Below are 17,595 nucleotides of genomic sequence, written 5' to 3'. Positions count from 1 at the left end.
CTATAACCAAACCTCCCCACAGCTGGGTGAACTATCAGAAACACAGTTGTACTAAGCGTAATGAGCTGGTTTAAAATCGTGACACACGTCTGAAGGCTGACGTATACAATTAAGTGTGCAGCATTATCATTATTCTTTGCCAGTTTTATTATTTTGCTGTTCCAGTTATTTTTAGCTGTAGCTTTTTTTGAGGATGTATTTTAGTTATACTTAATAAAAGCAGGATGTACACTAAACATGGTACTTATGCAATCTGCTTTTAGGCTTGACTCTGGAAGTTGTCAGTATTTTCTGGGGTTCCTGCTCTTGACAGCTGGACGAAGTGCGGAGTCACGTTTTAGAAAGCGCCCGACTTATTCTATAGGCTCATATTTGATTGGCTAGCTGAGTATGTACTGAGGTAAATACCTAGTGTAGGCAGCTAGTGGGCTCCTGCCAACGAAACTCGGTTCGTGACTCCCATAGAATTTTAATAAACTGTTTTCGAGGGAATGGGAGAACAAGTATCGGTTACCGTGTTCTTTCATGAGCTTTTGGCGGTTCAGCAGAGTTTAAACCATAGGAATGAATACACCCAATCATCGTAGATGTGAACAGTACATACTCAGGTCACACAAGTTGGTACACATGTGGTTGTGTGTATTGCAAGTGTCGGTGTATGGTGTTGCTGCTTTACTTTCAAACGTAACTTTACCAGACATCAGATTATTAGCTATTATTGCACGACACGGAACAACTTACACACCACATATTGAAGCTTAACATAAGTTAAATGACTTTTAAAAAAGGTTTTTATAATAAACAATGGCTCACTCCTTATTTAGATTATTATGATCATATTTCATCATATCATATTTTATTTATTCACAAATAATAACATTATATACTCATGTATCTAATTTACACTATGTTTTTTATTGCAATAAATACAGAAGAACATTTGAGCGTTTTCTTTATTGAATATTTGATATTCCGTTTTCACAGTTTATGTTGAAATCTTTGCATAGGTCTGCCATTTAAACCAACAGAAGCAAACAACATTAGTCTGTTTGCACAATTAAAGGCTGTAAATTAGTCAATAATAAATAAATCAATGATAAATAAATACATTTATAAGGAAAAGCATCCATCGTGTTAAACCTGGACCTTTAAGGTCAAACAATTCAGACAAACATTAGCATACCAAGTGGATCCATCAATGGAGTTGAATAGCTTTTTATCTGAGGTTAAATCTGAGGTTAAAAGTCTGTGGTCTGCCGAATGGCAGCATACTTGCTCACTCAGTTTACCTTGGAAAGAATCCAGCTCATCCAGATATTGTCTGTGGGTAGAGCCATGATGTTTCCAAAGGCAGTAGCAACACCCCTGGAAATATAATAAAGGTAGAACTTTATATGAGACTTGATGATGAGATGTAAACAGGGTTTATCTGACATCATCTGCCTATGTCACTTCCTGAAGGCTCCCTGTACACATGTGGTTGCATGTAGCGTATATATATGCATCCATCAGCTTCCTCTTTTCTAGAAAAGGTGCACATAGTCTGTGAGCCAGTTTCCTTTTCTCTCTTATTTTCATATCTGAATTAATTATTGATTTTTACAGGGTGACTGTATTTAGTTTACTCAATATTTGGAATCATAATTTCAACCTGTTTGCATTATGTAGAAGAGAGTCATGCACCATCTATGTTCTTAGCAGTACGTTTAAAAAGAATCCACAGTTTATAGGAAGTAGCTAGTTTGGAGATTGTTAGTGGCAAACAAGAATTTATAAATCTCAATGACAACTGAAGTAGTTGCACTGTGGTACAGGCTCATTCAGCTTGCTTTGGTGGAGGATGCTGACAATGTTAACCCTTTTCTCTCCCTAGCAATTATTTAGTTCATAACTTGCCAAAAAAAATACATCATTTGAAAAAATTGTCAGCCTGGTGACCAGCACAGGCTCCATCCTGTTACACAAGTGTCTATTTACATTAGTGGTGGAATGTTTTTAATGGGCATAGCCTTTATCAGTAAAATTGGCATCATTCAAAGAACCCCCCCCCCCAAAAAAAAAGATGACTAATTGCCAGAATGTGATTGATATGCTTAATATGTGAAACTTTGAAATATGTCTCAATCTGCAAACGTACGGAAGAAGAAAAAGAAAAATAAGCACATGAAGTACTGACTGAATCACACAAGAATCACACAGTTAGTGAAAAATGATTGGACATCACTAAAACTAATGAAATAAAGTAAATATTAATATTATATATATTGTTACTATTTTATGAATCAAATAGACTGTACATACCTCTGACCTGCATCTACAGAGCTGACCTATGCCCTGTATCTGTCCTGTCCTCTTTCACTTAGTATTACTGTCAAATTGACTCAATCACATTTTTATTAACTGTCCCTGCAAGAAAACTAGCGTCAAATTATTGGACTTCACTCCAACTCATGAAATAAAGGTAATATTAATATAATTACTGACCTATGCACTGTATCTACAGCACTGGCTGATGCCCTGTATCTATAGCACTGACCGCTGCACTACAGCCACAAGCCTTTGATACTGTTAGTCACAAGGTTCTAATTACCAAGTTATGAAAGTTTAATTTTGGACCCAATGTAATCAAATGGATAAAATCCTAACTGTCAGTAGTGCCTGAGTTTAAATATTTAGGCATAGACACATTTAAACACATTCAACACACAAGTTAAAACATTTGTGAACAGAATCAAATTCAATTTGGCAAATTTTAGACACATTATGAACAACTTATGGAGGTCTCAAAGTTGTACATCAACACCATGAGCCTGTCATACATGAACTACTGTGACCAGCTGGACACAGACAGTATGTATCATCATTGTAAAATCTGAATTAAATGTTTTTTTAAACTGGAAAACGATGATCAAATTTGTAGATATCTTACCTGTGTTTACAATTTTAACAATTAACAATTACAATCCATATAGAAAACATACTATTGGGCACTCAGCCTTCTATCAAGAAGCACCTATCTACTAACATATCTAATGAACATCACATCTCTCAACTCAGTCATAATGTGGAGTTGTGCATCTGTCATTGTTTTATTAATAGTCTGTGCTTATGTGCTTATGTGTGTTTTCTTTTAATGTTTCTGATATGCTATCAACCTGCCAGGGATTGCACATAAAATTTTGCCTGTAAGGCGATAACAGGCACGTTTACATAATGGACTTAAGTTCTCATGTTAATTAATTGTACTTTTTTAAATAAATAAACATCAAATTTCAAACTTAAATATATCACAGTGCACTGAATGCACTTTACCTGGTAGCTGCTGGGTGTTAATCAAACTTACGCACTATTGCAAAGCAAATGACTTCCTGCAGTTTGACTGTTGGTTTTTCACGTATAGCTATATCGTTACCTTCAGTACAAGTAAGTTGACATACAGCAGCAACACACACACTGGCTCACCTGTCTCTCAACTTTACAACATTAGTCCAAAATTCCATAGCAAAGTTTAGCAGGCTAAACAACACAATTAACTCTAAAACAACATGAAAACTTGAACTTTAACCTTTGTTACTAGCCCGTTATTAGTGTTACTCCATAGCAGTTTATAGTGAAATGCACACACACGTTCCCATCAAAAATAAACTTCATCCACTCAACTCTTCTGTTTTCTGAGGCTGTAGAGATTGTTGCTGGTTATTTGATATTGTGTAAGTTAGTCTGGAGCTGAGTAAATGTTCAGTAAGTAAAGACAATATACATGCATATGTCCCTCCTGTCCCCGAACATGATAGATTAAGAAACACTTTTCTCTCTTTAATGTGAAGAAGCAGCGCTTGGCCCTCCCTCATTACCACCATTACCACCAGACAGACTGCGGCTGTCTTGTTTACAGGTGTGAATGTGTGATAGTGCAAATTTGTCATGGCATTTCTGCAAAAGAGAGGCATCCCCTTAGTGAGCCTTCCCTGAATAAATAAGGGTTTAAAAAAACAAAAGACGGTTGATACAGTTGTTTGTGAATGGCCACTTTTTATGGGGCTCATATTGATGCCTGGCTGAGCATGTATAATGAAAATGTCAGTGTAGCAGTTACTTCCCTCCAGCAAACACTTGAAAATAAAAAAAGATCACATTAACACTCCCTGTTTGACAATAAACCATGATGAATATACTCATTGAATATACCGCTTCCTCTTTTCAAGACAAATCTGTCTTTTAATTTTCTTCTGACTTAATTATTCATTCATTTTTTCAGGGTGATTGTCTTTAATAAGCTCTATGTTCTTTGCAGTAGGTATAAAAAAATCCAAAGTATATAATAAAGCACTATAGAGATTTTATAGATTTGGAAGAATTGCTTTTTCAGAATGTAAGGCTGAAGCAAGAATGTGAGTTTGAAGCAACAAGTGGCCCTGTGGTTTTTTAAGGGCGAGGGTGTCGCAAACATTGATGTCGGGGTGTTAAATGCTATAAACTACATTTCCTTTTCAAGCGCTCACCTCGGCAGAAGTCTTGTCTCCTCTGCCATCGCAGCATTGAACAAACTGCCTCTCTGACTATGTTGTGTATGACTGTATTCACTGGAACTCTATGTAATGTCTTTACCTGTTTGATATAACTCTCGGTACTAGGTCTTTTTCCTGACATCTCAATGTATCTTTTCAATGGAGCTTCGTATATATTTCTGTATATGTCTGTACTTAGGTTCATGTACTGTGTGGTGATTTTCTGGGGGCAGGATGCTTTACTAATGTAAACTGAATATACCATTCTCCTTTTAAACAACCAGTAGGATGCAGTAAATGGACCTGTACTTGTATAGCGCCTTTCTAGTCTTCCGACCACTTTAGACCACTCTTTACACTCAGCGAATCCATCGAACAGAAACTAACTCATTCATACACACCGATGCTATGCATATGCTATGGAGCAACTTGGGGTTCAGTATCTTGCTCAAGGATACTTCGACAGGTGGCAGGAGGAGCCGGGGATCGAACCAACAACCTTCCGATTGGGGTCAGCCCAGGGACAAAGAACAGGATGTAGAATCACATACATAACTCTACAACTGATTGCCTTAAGTTCTATTTCAGACTTTTAGTACTTTTGATTTTCAGTTCTCAGGAAAGGGGAATTGAAACATTGGTGGTTGAAGAGATTCATCTATTTACAGAGAATACAACTATTACTGTCTATCATCCCAAACAACACCTGGGGTACAGTATCAGTTAACAAATTAAAATCTTTTACTGTTTCTGACTACCTTTTAAATTATGGTTATTTATCACTATATGAAACCATGGCTATGATTCAAAACCATAAACCTCTTCACCAAGCCCTCACTTATCAGGAAACCAAAGTAGTCCAAATAGTTTTGTTAATGTCAAACCACACTCTTTCTGTGCCAGAAGTCTTTTCATTCTTTAAATACATCTGCCACTTTTCCGCCTTTATATGAAGCACATTACTGCAGGACCCATGTCCATGTCAAGTGAACAAAATGACCTTAAATATCAATCAAATCCACATAGATCAACAACAAGAGAACACAGTTCAAGAAAGTCACATTAGAGGAAGGAGACTTTTGCAAAAACTTACCTCCTGAGTTTCTCCGTACTGTGACATTTGTGACAAACCGGGCCATGTTGCGAATAGTGATGCTTTGCTGTGGAGTAACAGGTCAATTTAATATTATTTACATCTATATCAAGAGCTTAACACATAACAAATTAGAATGACATTATGTAGCTCACTAGAGGCTCACCTTGCGGATCTCGTAAAGTGAGATGCAGATGGAAAGAATTGAGATAATGAGTATACATATGGCGTAAACAAAATAGTGATCAATCATCCACAGGGTGATGCTGAACAACTGGAACACATAGAATGGGTTGAGGACCTAAAGAAGTAGATAAAGAGAGAGACAAAAGAAGAAACAGGTTCAATGTGATATTTCACCTTGGTTTTGTATAAAATTTCACAAACCCTCAAAAATCTATAAACAATTTTTTTCATCGCACCTCCTCAAACAGCAGTTTCATGTAAGGCTTCACAGGCACATCAATAAGGTTGGGCCCATACACACGTTTCCTAAAAGAATTGAAAGCATGAAATACTGCAGCCCTCTCTGGGATTAATGAATCTGTCAATTTCTCCATTCATTAATCCTTTCCTACCTCAAGTTCTGCTCCAGGTGACTCAGGCCCTTTTGGAAGCCATACAGGTCCTTGCAGGTCCAGTCCTCATTGAGGACACTACAGACAAAGACAGAAGGTTTCAACATTATGATAAACAATGACTTTCTATTCATAAAAAATATATTTTAAATCAAATTAAATGCACAGGATAAGCTGTTCAGTATATATTTTCCTGTTTCAGTACCTAACACGACAGAAAGTTCCTTTCCTGTCTATCCAAATGTAGCGTAATCCTTCAAACAGGTAGTAGCGCAGCAGCGTTTTCTGTAACACAATAAAGGTCACTTTCAGTCTGGGAAAGACGATCACTCAGAGGATAACATTATTTAGTTAAAATAAACTCCAATCATTACCATATTCCTTACCTCCTCCTTGTACAGCTGTACTGTATCTCTCCATTCAGTGTCCTCCAGCTCTCCCAACAAGTCCAAACTGAAAGGGACAAACCAAGTAAGCTTTATCCTTTTGTCTTTTAACAGTTTTCTCAGAGATGTGTGTGGTATTTAAAGACTAAAGGTGATTCTGTCAGAGGATAGAGATGTGTAGCTGACCTGCCCTCCTCCATCTCCTCTGTGAGGACCTCCACCACATGCTGCTTGCCAAAACTGTCCTGAAGGAAAGATGACACAAATATATCTGTGACTGCTGGAAACTAGACAACCACTTGAGCATTGGAAGCGCCCGATGCAGTGAGTCAGAGCCTAACACAGAATACTGCCAGACATGGTCCTTTTTTTATCAACACCCACCCATCCAACATTCATGCTGGGTGATCAGTGTCATCAGACAGAATCAACATACTGTATACTAAGTATGAAATCAAGGTATAAATATGCTTGAACATATTTAAAGGTTAAATAAAGAAATTGAACATATATTTAACAAGCTGAAAAAGTTACATTTCAGTGCAGGTTTTATAACAGCTATGACTGCTTTATCTAACATTTCATGACTGGGCCAGTTTCAGCCATTATGAGCCTAAACCTAGTCCTGCAGGTCTCTTAAAGAACACAAAAGGATATTGTGGGACGAATGGACACGCTTAGGTCAGCTAGTCTCAGTAATAAAGCCAGGTGTTTAAGTGGGTTTCGGAGAAGGAATTCATTTATTTTCTCACCCTTATTAGCAGAATATCTGCCAAAGCCAGAGGGCAGGAGCAGCAGCGTGCAAGGACAGCAAGCCGTGGGCGCCAGTGAAACATAATCAGGAGGAGACCCAAGGACAGCACGGCAGCCAGACGACATAACCACACCCGCCAGCGCACCCACTTATAACCCTGAACATCCTGGTGGGGCAAAGGAGACAGAGTCAGGTCAGATTCAAGAAGGGCTGCAACTATCGATCATTTCAATTGTTAATTAGTTGTTTGGTCCATAAAATGGCAAAAAAATGTTGATTTCTGTTTCCCAAAGCCCAAGGTGACATTCTCAAATGTCTTGTTTAGTCCACTACCTGAAGATATTCAGTTTACTGTCGTAGAGGACTAAATAATCCAGCAAATATTCACAAGAGAATCTTAAATCAGAGCAATTTGGAAGTTTCTTTTCTTAAAAAATGACTCAAATTACTCCTCAATTACCAAAATAATTGCAGATTATGTAATGGTTGACAACTAATCAGTTAATCAACGAATGGTTGCACCCCTAGGTTCAAACAGAGGTTTATTTCCTTACAGCTGGTTTATCAGCACCCACATTATAAGATAAAAAAAGCCAGTCAAATGCCAGATTGGGACAGAGGCTGGTTCTGCTTTCAACAGTGACACCTGAAGCAAATGTGATATTCAAAACCACTGATTCCTCTGTATCTGTGAATAGCAAGGGTATAGGGAACCATGCACATCTCTCATTTCTACATCTGCAGATGACAGGTGTCATTGTGCGTTTTTCTACACCACGTCAAGCAAGTGAAGCACACTACCAGTCAAACATTATCTGCCACACTTGGGGCCATTAACAGTTTAGCAGAAACACTGTGGAGGTACTCACCATGTGTGAGTCAGGACTGAGCAGGGGGTCTCGTGGACTGGGTGAGGGGAGTCCGCTCTGCGGCTCCACCACACTACCTACAGGTAACAGGTTACACATTGTTAGCACAACAATTCCTCTGTTACAACATTTACATTAACTGAGCAGCATGATACACACCCTCAAAGTCAATAGGTACAAAACACTGAAACGCTCTAATCCAGTCCACGTTGCACATTGCAATAACCTTTTTGGTGGCATGGTTTAAATCACATCTTTGGTATGAAGACAGAAGTGAAATATAAAAACATGGCAGTTTTTTGTCATACAATGTGGTCTAAACCTCATGAGCGAGTCATCAGACACCTCATACACTTTACAGGATTATATCCACAGTCTAGGCACTGTAGTTAAAACTATGTTTTTGGGTGTTCAATTATTTAAAATGAATCAAAAAGTCCCAGCGGGAGAAAATAGGATGCAATACAAACACAGGCAAAGTATAGGAAAACACGATTATAACCATAAACTGTAAAAGGTCCCTAAACACACCTGAGTACAAAGGAAACACTGAGCTCCTAAAGAAAGATTAACTTTTAAGGGCTACAGAGGAGAGTAAAACACATCATAAAGTGCTACACGTTTACAATAAACCCCATACATTAATAGTATACAATAACAGAGGAGATAAAAAACAACAACATTAGTGCAGTAAAGTGAGTAGTTTGTTTAACCAGATGCCCGCTTCCGCTTCCAAAGATCCGGGAAATCTCGGAACAAAACCAACTTCTTTCAAATGAAAACCCATCCGAGGGAGAAACTGAGCTTACCGACAACCGGAGACCGTAAGTCTAAAAGCAAATAACTTCCCAAAATGAGAGAGATAAAGCCTGTGGAGTGAGCAAACGTTAGAGCTGCCGCCGGTGAGCTTCAGCTGCTGCAGCTCCTTCTTCTACCTGCTGCCTCGAGCGTCTGACACCGGACCGACATACCGGTCCGACCGGTTTATGAGCTCATGTGGGACACGAGCCCACAAGGCCGGACGAACAGCAATAAACAAACAATACACAATATGTTGACAAAGAACGGCGTAAAAGAAAAAATTTAACATTTAATGTGTTTGTTATTACACGTTATAGACGCTGAATGACACAAACAAATGGTGTATCTATGTGTTGTTATTTATTAATACATAGGACAACAAAGGCGGACATCTCAATATATTCGCACAGTTCGATGAAAGGTAAACTTATAAATATATAGTCGATAGTTTTCCTTCGGCAGCAACATATCAGTCTTACCAAAGCCATCACAATGAGTTGAACATCAGTTATCAATGAGGTAGCAGTTGACTAAGAGACTGTTTGTGAAGTTAGGTTCATATTTGTTGCTCTGGTTCCATATGGACATTAATCTACACACACTGCACAATACACACACTGCACAATACACACACTGCACAATACACACACTGCACAAGAAACCAAAGAGCTGAGTCGTCTGTTTTGTCATTATGCACATGACTGTAGGATAATCATGTGAGAGCTTATCATGTAACTGAGTTATTTGTTCTAACTGGGCTAATCTCTACCAAAAGTCGCCTAAAAAATATCAGGTTTTGAAATCAAACGCCGCTGGCTTCTCAGTTTAAAATCAATTTTCATGGTTTTCTGTGTGTCAGACTATTTGGAATTACATGTTTATATACATTTCTTATCTATTTCACCATAAAGTTACACAGTTACAAAGTTACAGTTTTGCTTCAATAGTCTAAAGTGACATTAAATCAAGCAATTCCTTCACATACCTCACTTAAAAAGACTGTCAACACACACAGGAATCCCAGGCATCTGAAAGTCATCCCCTTTGTCCCAGGCTTAGAGGGGAGGAGGACTGCCCAACAATGCAACATACAAATCAGAACGCTACAAATCTGACTCAACTATAAAAAGTCCAGGTTTTCATTTTCATTTTCAACCAGGCCGTTACACATGGCAAACTTTCTGCTGCGTCAAAAAAGGGAAACGCATGCATACAAATGACTAGACAGACACCAGACTGTCATCTGAGCTGAAACTGCAAAAAAAAAAAAAAAAAGACAGACATCCCCTAAATGCAAATAGCACAACACCAATCTCACATACAGGTCATGTCAAGGCCAATATCCTGTGCACTCACCTTCAGTACCTGGCTGTAAGGTGCACTGTGTAACATTTAGGAGGATCTATTGACAAACAATCTAATATTCAGAGGTATGTTTCATTAGTGTGTAATCACTTGAATGTAAGGATCGCTGTGTTTTCATCACCTCAGAGCACCCAAAGAGAATTAGTGATTAACTCTGCAGTTCCCCTGAGGTCTAGGGAGCGTTTCAGCGTCTTTTAGCTGACTGTTTCAGTTTTACTGTCACTGATTCAGTCGTACCGCTCTCCTCAGCAAGGCAGCTGTTTTCAATAGAAAAAGCTCTGATAACCCCACCGTACCCTACCTGCCCGGCACCAAACAACAGACAGTTTATTTATTTCAATCAATTAATGCAGGTTTGGACACGTAACATACATATTTTTGATATGTACTCATTAAATTTGTTTTTTTAAAGAATTGTGACAAAGATAATGTAGTGAGCAGGACATTTTACAGTTAAAAAATGAACCTGCCAGTTCTCTCTGCAGATCCGTTTACCATTTCAGTAATGCAATTTTCTCGTTGACATTTTTCATCCTACACAGAGACCTACTAACAGAGGGTGTAGTGTTACATACAGAGGCCGGTGAACTGTGGGTTAACTGTATTTTACCCACCTCATTGAATGATACAGTTATCTGAAAAGAGATTGTAAACTGACTTTACTTGGGTTTACTCCCCACTATGTCCCTGTTACTAACAAACCACATGGCAGTAGTGCTTGCATTAGTATCTGTATTAGCAGTAGTGGGGAAATAGTGAGGCCTGTGGATTATGCAGACTAACAGGGGCGGTGTTTCCGAAGAAAAGATGAATTCAATTTCACTCATAAAAGTCCTCCCACCTCCATTGTGATGGGGAGGAATCAGAGATGGATATCTGACTGCCAGCTGTGCACATAAAAGCAGCACATCTGCCTGTCCTGATACCAGCACCAACAGGACAGAATAGGTTTTTGTTGTATTGTAACTTATGGTGAAACTGAAACGACCCTTTACGTGCAGACACATTTATTATATGTTATTATATGAACATGTCTAACTGGGGAACGAGTGCTTATTAATTGCGTTCATCTAAATAAGTTATTTTCCTAATTTGACGCCTTTTTATGATATTTAAATGCAGGTTTGAGCTAAAGTTAACTCACCCTGTGTTTATAACACTACATTACTGAGTCTAGTACATTACTATTGGTGATTATTTAGGTTAGTTTAACCGAACACATGGTGAACATTTCGCAGACAGTTGTTGCCGCCATAAAAGCAGCAGTCAGTAAACATCTCACTGACAGTCAGTAAACGTCTCACTGACAGTCAGCACAAGATAACTCGCTCCTGGCTGCCTGGTTTCAGCTAACAGTTAGCAAACCAGTCTGTGCAGCTGTCCTGTGTTCTTCTCTCCGGAGGGAAAGAGTATTTATTATCCTTCAGACACACTTACCACGTCTGTCCATGCTCTGGTCACGATGCCAGCGTCCACATTGCCTCCTTTCACACTGCCCCAACCTCACTGACAGGCTGTCTGCTAACCGCACACACAGGCTGCTTTCAAAACATCTCTTATCTGCACACTGGACCTTTCTACGGGAACTCACGGTGTCCAAAATAGTCGCACGTACGCGTTCCCAAACGTAGAAAGACCTTTCCGCTTATGTCTGTTGTGGTGGTTGATTGTGAAAGCCGCATTTCTGGTCAAAACCTGCTCAGTTCCTCCTAAAGCGGGTGGTTATGGGGATATTTATAAAATATGTGATATGATTCATATATTCCTGAATATAATATCAATGAATCTAGGAAATGTATTCATCATTATACTACACAAGGTTGTAGAACGGAATTAAAGTGTTTTAGGTCCTTCACACGTAGAAAGAAACATAATAAAAATTATAGAATAACATAAAAGATAAATAGAATAAAATGAAACAAAACAATATATAGTTATTCGGTTTGAACTTTTATCACATTTTTTGGGAAGTTGGAACATGAATGAAAGAAATGGGGTTCGATCAGTTTGATCATTGATTGATTTTGGTGACTTTATTCAGAACTAAAAATAAAACAGTATGAGGGGATTAATAGGAACAATAGGGGATTCCTTGAGACAAGACCCTCTCCCAATGGGGCTCCATGGTCTAATATGCATCTGTTGTGAGGGTCCTCGAAATTTTCATCTATAGCTTCATTATAATTCATTTCATTTTGGCTGGTACTTACCCTCCTCCACCATACTGTAAAGCCACTGGCTTTAAACCAGCATTAGTAACCCAGCTTATTGCGTATTGCGTCATGGTGGATCAGACTTCTAGCTTTGGTACCCAGGTTTCTCTCAATCCTCAACCAGATGAAGCCAGCTTTCTTGTTCACATCAGAAAACTAGGAAGAGTCATCATTTAATGTGTGGTAATATACTCTTTAAACCGTTCAGTAAATCTCACAAAGATATGTAAACAAACAAAGCTGGTATTTAGTTATAGCAAGTATTTATTTATAGTCAGCCATGTATTTTTTTGTGTCCAGAAACATATTTTTGACTTCCACAATGAGCTCAGCACATCTTTAATGAACACATATTTAAATATTTACAGTCGGAACACAATTTCATGAGTTTTTCCCAAAGAGTAAATACAACAGAGCCCAGTATTTCCACTGTGCACACAAGCAGCAAGAAATGGTCCAAATGGTTGCATCACTCAAAATATTTTGCTCAACAGTTCTTTCCAGCAGCCTTTTGTCACATATTCCTGTCGTCTGCTCCCTTATACAATCACACTCACACACATCCACACACTCCCATCTCACACACTCATGAAAATCAAAAAAGGTGCTGATGTGGGCAAATGTTCCTGGTTGGCTCTTCTCTTCCTCTTAACTTAGTTCAAGGTTTTATTAGCGGATCTTGAGCCAGCTGGATTTTTTACAAAGCTGCTGCTCTCTTCTCTTTGTAAGTCGCCATCATTTTCTTGATCTCTGCTATGGCCCTTCCCGGGTTGAGTCCCTGTGGAGACGTGTGTCCAACAGACAGTGAGAAACTGAAACTCTATTAACTCTGTGAGAGAGAGGGTGTATGTGTGTGAATACAATTTTTGAAGTACCTTGGGGCAAGTCTTGGTGCAGTTCATGATAGTGTGGCAGCGGTAGAGAGAGAAGGGGTCCTGAAGTTTAGACAGGCGTTCCTCAGTGAATTCATCACGGGAGTCAATCATCCACCGGTACGCCTGTGGGACGGTAACACTTGTCATCTGTCTCATTTTCCATGTTGGACATTTGAGTTCATGAATTGATTCCTCTTAAACCCACGACTTTTAAAGTGGTAAAGTGTTTTAAAGTTTCTAAGTACAGTTTCAGCATGTAACCGACATCTGCATGGCAACATCCAATAGTTGACCGTACCAACTCTAACGTCAGCACTGAGCTCAAGCACAGGTGAGCCTCAGTACAGCTGAGGCTAATAAACTGCACCTCAGGGTGAAATGTACAAAAACAGCCACTGACAAAATGATAATCTGATTAACTATAAGCAACATGGCCTTTTCTCTGGCTCCACCTCCTGGCCATATTATTTGCCTCACTAGTGGTAAGGATCTATCAAAGTTTTTTTTTTCCCATTTTTCCTCTATCTGATCATTTTGGTTTGGCTTGTAATGAGCATTAGAGCCACACGAGGCCTCCATACTAGGGTAGCTGTGGACCACATTTAATATGTGAATCTGTGGGACACCTGTCTCATATGTCTTTACCCACCTGCATTAGGACAGCAGGTCCCAGGTATTTGTCTCCGTTCCACCAGTAGCTGGGACAGCTGGTGCTGCAGCAAGCACACAGGATGCACTCGTACAGACCGTCCTGTCGGGTTAAGAAGAACAGCTCATTCTGACGGCCCATGTGGTCCTCTATCTCTCCACAGGCAAATCATAGACAGGTTGGCTGACCAGTAGAAGACGTGTTCTATCATTTGTGGGAGGTCTGTGTTTCATAGAGTCAAGATGTTGGTTTATTTACCAGTTTCTGCCTGTCCTCCACCGACTGGAAGTACTGCTGCTTCCCCTCTTGAGTTTCATCTTTCTTTTTCAGGTAGGGCTCGATGGATTTGTACTGTGCATAGAAGTTACTCATATCCTAGTGGAAATCATATGAGGGAGAACTCATTACAGGAGCTCATATAACCAATAAATGCACTAATATAGTAATATTCCATTATTCCTATGTTTTAGTCGTCATGCTCTAGTGTTCATGAATGTGACCATGGAAATAAACTTTCTACACCTGCAGTACTTACAGGCACCAGATCTTTGACCACATACATGTGTGGGAGAGGGTAGATCTTGCTCGGTTTGCTTGTGTTGGTGTCAATTTTGTTAAGGCATGCCAGTGTGTTGCCTCCGTTTATGTTCATGGCACACGAGCCGCAGATACCTGAAGAAATACACAATCAGCTGATCACTGAAATTCTTTACGTCACTACGTGCGAGTTAAATCATGATCCTTGTTTCTTACCCTCACGGCAGGAGCGTCTAAATGTGAGCGTGGGGTCCATCTCATTCTTAATCTTGATGAGGGCGTCCAGAACCATTGGACCGCAGCTGTATTAACAAGAACATATCGATAGATAATGACATTGATTACATTCATGTAAAAAGTAAAACACAACTCAACAGTGTTCTGTTCATTGACCCGGTCATGACTTACGTGTTGAGATCAATTTCATATGTCTGCATTCGGGGTTTGTCTCCGGGGGTGTCGGGGTCCCAGCGGTAAATCTGGAACTTCTTGATCCTGGGTTCAGGAGCCGGGGCGGCGGCAGTCTGAGCATACCGCACCATCTGCGTCACAGGTCATAATACATTTTAAAAAATGTTTAATTCCTCCAGGTATTTTTGGCTTTCACCTCTTCCACTTTCTTTCAAGTACAAGTAAGATAAAGAGCAATAAAGGCAAGAGTTATGTACAAAGGAACACATAATAACGTGACCTGGCAGCTGGTTACGTCAACCAAGGCTAAAATAGGGAGCCCTTTGTAATTCTATCCTTTAACACCAGAGGATACTACTGCTAGTAATACATCAACTCATACAAACAACAATTCACTTTATCTTTACGGCAGAAATCAGACAAAATTAACAATTATTTCTTTACAGTAGAATGAAGTGGCAAAGTAATTTAATAAAACAAACGTACCATAAGATTAAAAAAAAAAAAAAAAACGTATATGGTATATAGTGGTATATAGTAGTTTACCCCTTTTGCATAAGGAGGTATAAAGTCGCCCCCTACTGGTAGCTTCGATGAACTGACGGGAAAGTGTTACATCACTGTGCAGTCGCTGGTTACCTAACTGACTCTTTAAGGACAATGAAAAATGGACTTTACACACTAACTTAAATATTTCTATACAGTTATGAGAAGTAAACAAGTAGTTGTGTACGCTAACTGCTAAAAAAACCCTGAGACTTGATATATAAGTCTAACAGGAGGGAGGAGTTGCACAACAGCTCATTCACAGTGGCTAGGTTTACTGAGCATTTATTATAGTATACGTGGACTGTTTAGCTTGGTAATTAATAATGTTAATGTTTACTAATGTCATTCACACTTTACAGTGAAGCAGATAGTGCTAACATGGGTTTCTTCATTCTTCTGTCACATTTACACACACCTAGCCTGAGAGCAGGGTGTGTTACTACAGGTCGTTTAATGACAAAGGTTGAACACAGTTTATACTATAGCTACTGTACAGTAAACACAAACTGTACTTTACTTTAAATCAACACAAACACCCAACTGTTGGCATACTCACCCCAGATATTCTTTCTCTCAGAATAGAGATACGCCAGCTGAAATTATGTTCATGCTCTCTATATTTATCTGAAATAAAAATACTAGTTAGTCTACTTGATATTTATTGACCACCAAATCCATTAGCCCAGATTCCTGATCTGTCCTAATAACTATTTCGACCTCTAATTACTGCATAACACCAGTTTCTGACGACAGCTCAGGTTCTCCTACAAGAAGGTAGATCAGAGAACATAAGTAAGTATTCAGTACCTGATAAACAGGAGACGTGCTTCATTCTTATTTGTCTCGACAGGGAGAAATCATGCCTTATTCTAATGTTGAAGTTAAGATACTACTGAAATAACAAAATCAAGGAAAAGACTATTGACATCTCTTGCCTCTATAGTGTGTCAGGTGTGAGAGCATGATCACACAGGCTAAACTCAGTAGCACCGCCTCTGATCATTGCACTCACAGCTGCTACTCTGTGATTACGTCACTCTACGGCCTCCGCCTCATCTGATTGTAGTGATTTATGTGACGGAGTCCTATGCTTTACCCTTACATCTGTATTCTCTGCACTTGAGGTCACACCGTTGCGAGTTAGCGACGTCCTATGGATATTTGGCCTTGTTCCCCCAGAGCCTTTCGCCACGGCGTCATATCGAGGCGAACATGGAGGCAAGTAACTCTACTACACAAATGTCATTGGATTTCCATTTTATACATGTGCTGTCACAGCAGACGAGGGAGTGGAATCAATAAATATAACACATCCGATCGCATGTGAATGCCGTGCGGAGCATCTACTGCAGACGATAGATAGTCTCACCACTTTAATATTTTCATGCCATGTTTATATGAGACCTTTGTATGCATATATGGTGTCAAATATATGAGGCTCTGTGCGTTGTTGTATGTATACATGTTGAACAAGTCGAATAATATCAGAAAAGGATTAAGAAATAAACTAAGTCATGGGAATACCTAAAACCCATGCAGCGAATTCTCAAAGGCATCCATTCAATGATACCGTGCTATGTAATCTTTTCAACAAACCTATGCTTGTAACGAGGGTCAGTTATATGTATCCACAACTAAAATACAGTGCCACAGTGCTGTACTAGTGGTATGTGCAATTCATTTTAACTGGGTTATGATTATAATGAGTATAATAAGCTTTTCCCATAGACTATATCTCAATAGTTTTTATTTGATGACAGCAAATATATATTATACAATTGATTAAAAACAGATTGACACACTTTACTGAATGTATCTCATTTTGGGGGTATATTTTCATACTGTACAGTTTTACATATGTAAGTTTGCAGGCCCTCTTACCATTTTGTGTTACCCTTAGTGAGCATTGTTACTCAATCTGTCCTTGACCCATCCATGTTTATCTATGTAAAAAATATATGCTATATTCTGTTACTGATTTTTTGCTGCAATAGTCCAGAAACACTT

General features: G+C 39.0%; 2 protein-coding genes across 2 annotated transcripts in view; both read right to left on the bottom strand.

Moving 5' to 3' along the window:
• Positions 1–11,919, bottom strand: part of atp13a2 (ATPase cation transporting 13A2) — a gene marked incomplete in the record, with an annotated part of 39,754 nt that extends 27,835 nt beyond the window's left edge. Inside the window, 10 exon segments of the mRNA XM_035655945.1 lie at positions 5,602–5,668; positions 5,768–5,902; positions 6,024–6,093; positions 6,180–6,257; positions 6,385–6,464; positions 6,566–6,632; positions 6,752–6,810; positions 7,318–7,485; positions 8,189–8,265; positions 11,792–11,919. Of these exon segments, the coding sequence (XP_035511838.1) occupies positions 5,602–5,668; positions 5,768–5,902; positions 6,024–6,093; positions 6,180–6,257; positions 6,385–6,464; positions 6,566–6,632; positions 6,752–6,810; positions 7,318–7,485; positions 8,189–8,265; positions 11,792–11,804 (814 nt within the window).
• An 894-nt stretch (positions 11,920–12,813) lies between these two features.
• Positions 12,814–15,204, bottom strand: LOC118324861 (succinate dehydrogenase [ubiquinone] iron-sulfur subunit, mitochondrial). Its single transcript, XM_035657352.1, has 7 exons — positions 15,037–15,204; positions 14,845–14,930; positions 14,627–14,763; positions 14,350–14,466; positions 14,092–14,193; positions 13,443–13,565; positions 12,814–13,345 (listed from the first exon to the last, which is right to left on the bottom strand). Exons 1-7 carry the CDS (start codon positions 15,168–15,170, stop codon positions 13,265–13,267), a joined length of 780 nt encoding a protein of 259 aa, XP_035513245.1. The 5' UTR covers positions 15,171–15,204; the 3' UTR covers positions 12,814–13,264.
• Positions 15,205–17,595: the final 2,391 nt, after the last annotated feature.

This window comes from Morone saxatilis, unplaced genomic scaffold (assembly GCF_004916995.1).
Source record: "Morone saxatilis isolate NCDOM2014 unplaced genomic scaffold, NCSU_SB_2.0 Contig15, whole genome shotgun sequence".
Classification (NCBI taxonomy): domain Eukaryota; kingdom Metazoa; phylum Chordata; class Actinopteri; family Moronidae; genus Morone; species Morone saxatilis.
This window is presented reverse-complemented; position numbering and strand designations above follow the sequence as displayed.

What these genes read in the sequence shown, in the direction of transcription:
- LOC118324861 (XM_035657352.1), bottom strand. Translation starts at nt 15,170, where the DNA reads ATGGTGCGGTATGCTCAGACTGCCGCCGCCCCGGCTCCTGAACCCAGG. An exon ending in TAGACGCTCCTGCCGTGAGG is followed by an intron (nt 14,764 to 14,844) that starts GTAAGAAACAAG and finishes GTATTTCTTCAG; the next exon opens with GTATCTGCGGCTCGTGTGCC. An exon ending in GCACCAAGACTTGCCCCAAG is followed by an intron (nt 13,346 to 13,442) that starts GTACTTCAAAAA and finishes ACGTCTCCACAG; the next exon opens with GGACTCAACCCGGGAAGGGC.